The 1,803-nt window shown below is 36.4% G+C and overlaps 1 protein-coding gene across 1 annotated transcript; it reads left to right on the top strand.

Moving 5' to 3' along the window:
• The first annotated feature begins 878 nt into the window (after positions 1-878).
• Positions 879-1,454, top strand: LOC145933204 (uncharacterized). Its single transcript, XM_083032752.1, has one exon. It carries the CDS (start codon positions 879-881, stop codon positions 1,452-1,454), a length of 576 nt encoding a protein of 191 aa, XP_082888878.1.
• The last annotated feature ends 349 nt before the right edge of the window (positions 1,455-1,803 follow it).

The following is a 1,803-nucleotide window of genomic DNA, read 5'->3' as shown; positions in this document are numbered from 1 at the left end:
TCGAGAGTTATGGGCTCGACCCCGCGTATTACTATACTCTCCCCGGGTATACGTGGGATGCCATGTTAAAACATACAAATATTACGTTCGAATTGCTTACCGATATCGACATGGTTATGTTTATCGAACGGGGTATACGCGGCGGTCTAAGTCAATGTTCAAACAGATATGCACACGCTAATAACAAGTACATGCAGTCGTACGATTCATCGAAACCATCTTCGTATCTAATGTATTTCGATGTAAATAATTTGTATGGATGGGCAATGTGTCAACCATTACCATATGCAGATTTTCGATGGGTCGATGACATGTCTAGTTTCAATTTATCATCTATCGCGCTCGATTCGCCTACAGGCTACATCCTTGAAGTAGATTTAGAATATCCACAATGTATTCACGATGCGCACACTGATCTACCGTTTTGCCCGACACGCGACAAGCCACCAGGCAAGCGGGAAGATAAGCTGCTCGCGACATTATATGATAAAAAGCGTTACGTGATACACTACCGCAACCTGCAGCAATGTACGCGTCACGGTCTTCAAGTTACAAAAATACATCGCATATTACAATTCGCGCAATCTCCATGGCTTCGAAATTATATCGAACTTAATACACAATTTAGAATGCAAGCAAAAAATGATTTCGAAAAAAATTTATACAAATTGATGAATAATGCAGTATTCGGCAAAACGATGGAAAATGTGCGTAATCGTGTTGATGTAAAACTCATCACACAATGGGAAGGGAGATACGGTGCAGAGGCAATGATTGCGAAATCAAATTTTCACAGCAGAAGCATCTTTTCGGAAAATTTAATTGCCATAGAATTACACAAACTCGAGGTAAAATTTTATAAACCAATCTATGTCGGTATGTGCATACTCGACATTTCGAAGACATGTTTATACGAATTTCATCATGAATACATGTCGCCACTGTATCGAAATAAATGTCGGGTAATGTACACCGACACAGACAGTCTTATATATCACATTGAGTGCGAAGACGTATATGAGAATATAAAGCGCGACGTAAGCAAATTTGATACGAGCGATTACACTGCGGACAATGCGTACGGTATACCGCTTGTGAATAAAAAGGTGCCAGGTCTAATGAAAGATGAAAATAACGGTACGATAATGACTGAATTTGTAGGACTTAGAGCAAAAATGTATGCATTACGAGTGGATGGTAAGAAAGATACCAAAAAAGTAAAAGGTGTCAAGAGTAACGTTGTCGCGAGAACGATAACGTTTGATGATTACACGCGGTGTTTGAATGAAGAGATTGAAATGATACGTAGTCAGTCATGTATAAGATCGAAATTGCATGAAGTATACACCATTCGCGAGACGAAAATTGCTCTAAGTCCTTACGATGACAAGCGGTATATCATACCTGAAACCACTGATACATTACCATGGGGACATTATAAAATATCATTGTAAATAATAAATATATATTTATTGTAAAATATGTATATTTTGTAAAAATATGTAAAATCTATATTATATGTATATTATATGTATATCATGTAAAATATAAAATTGTATTATTTATAAAATTATTAGATAAATATATTGTAAAATAAACAGTGTATAGATATTTTAAATAAATGTTTATAATACATTATTTTTATGAATCCATGAGTTGTGAGATTTATCCAGTCCCAACCATTTTACATAAACATCATCGCCTTTTTTCCGTAAAACCTTTTCCACGAGATAGACGTCGGGATTTGCAACATGATGTAACTCGTACTCGTAGAATCCTCCGGCGACGGAATTTCCGCGCAAA

This window comes from Prenolepis imparis, unplaced genomic scaffold, assembly GCF_030444845.1.
Source record: "Prenolepis imparis isolate NDT839.2.m4 unplaced genomic scaffold, iyPreImpa1.0 SCAF_2, whole genome shotgun sequence".
NCBI classification, from domain to species: domain Eukaryota; kingdom Metazoa; phylum Arthropoda; class Insecta; order Hymenoptera; family Formicidae; genus Prenolepis; species Prenolepis imparis.
This window is presented reverse-complemented; position numbering and strand designations above follow the sequence as displayed.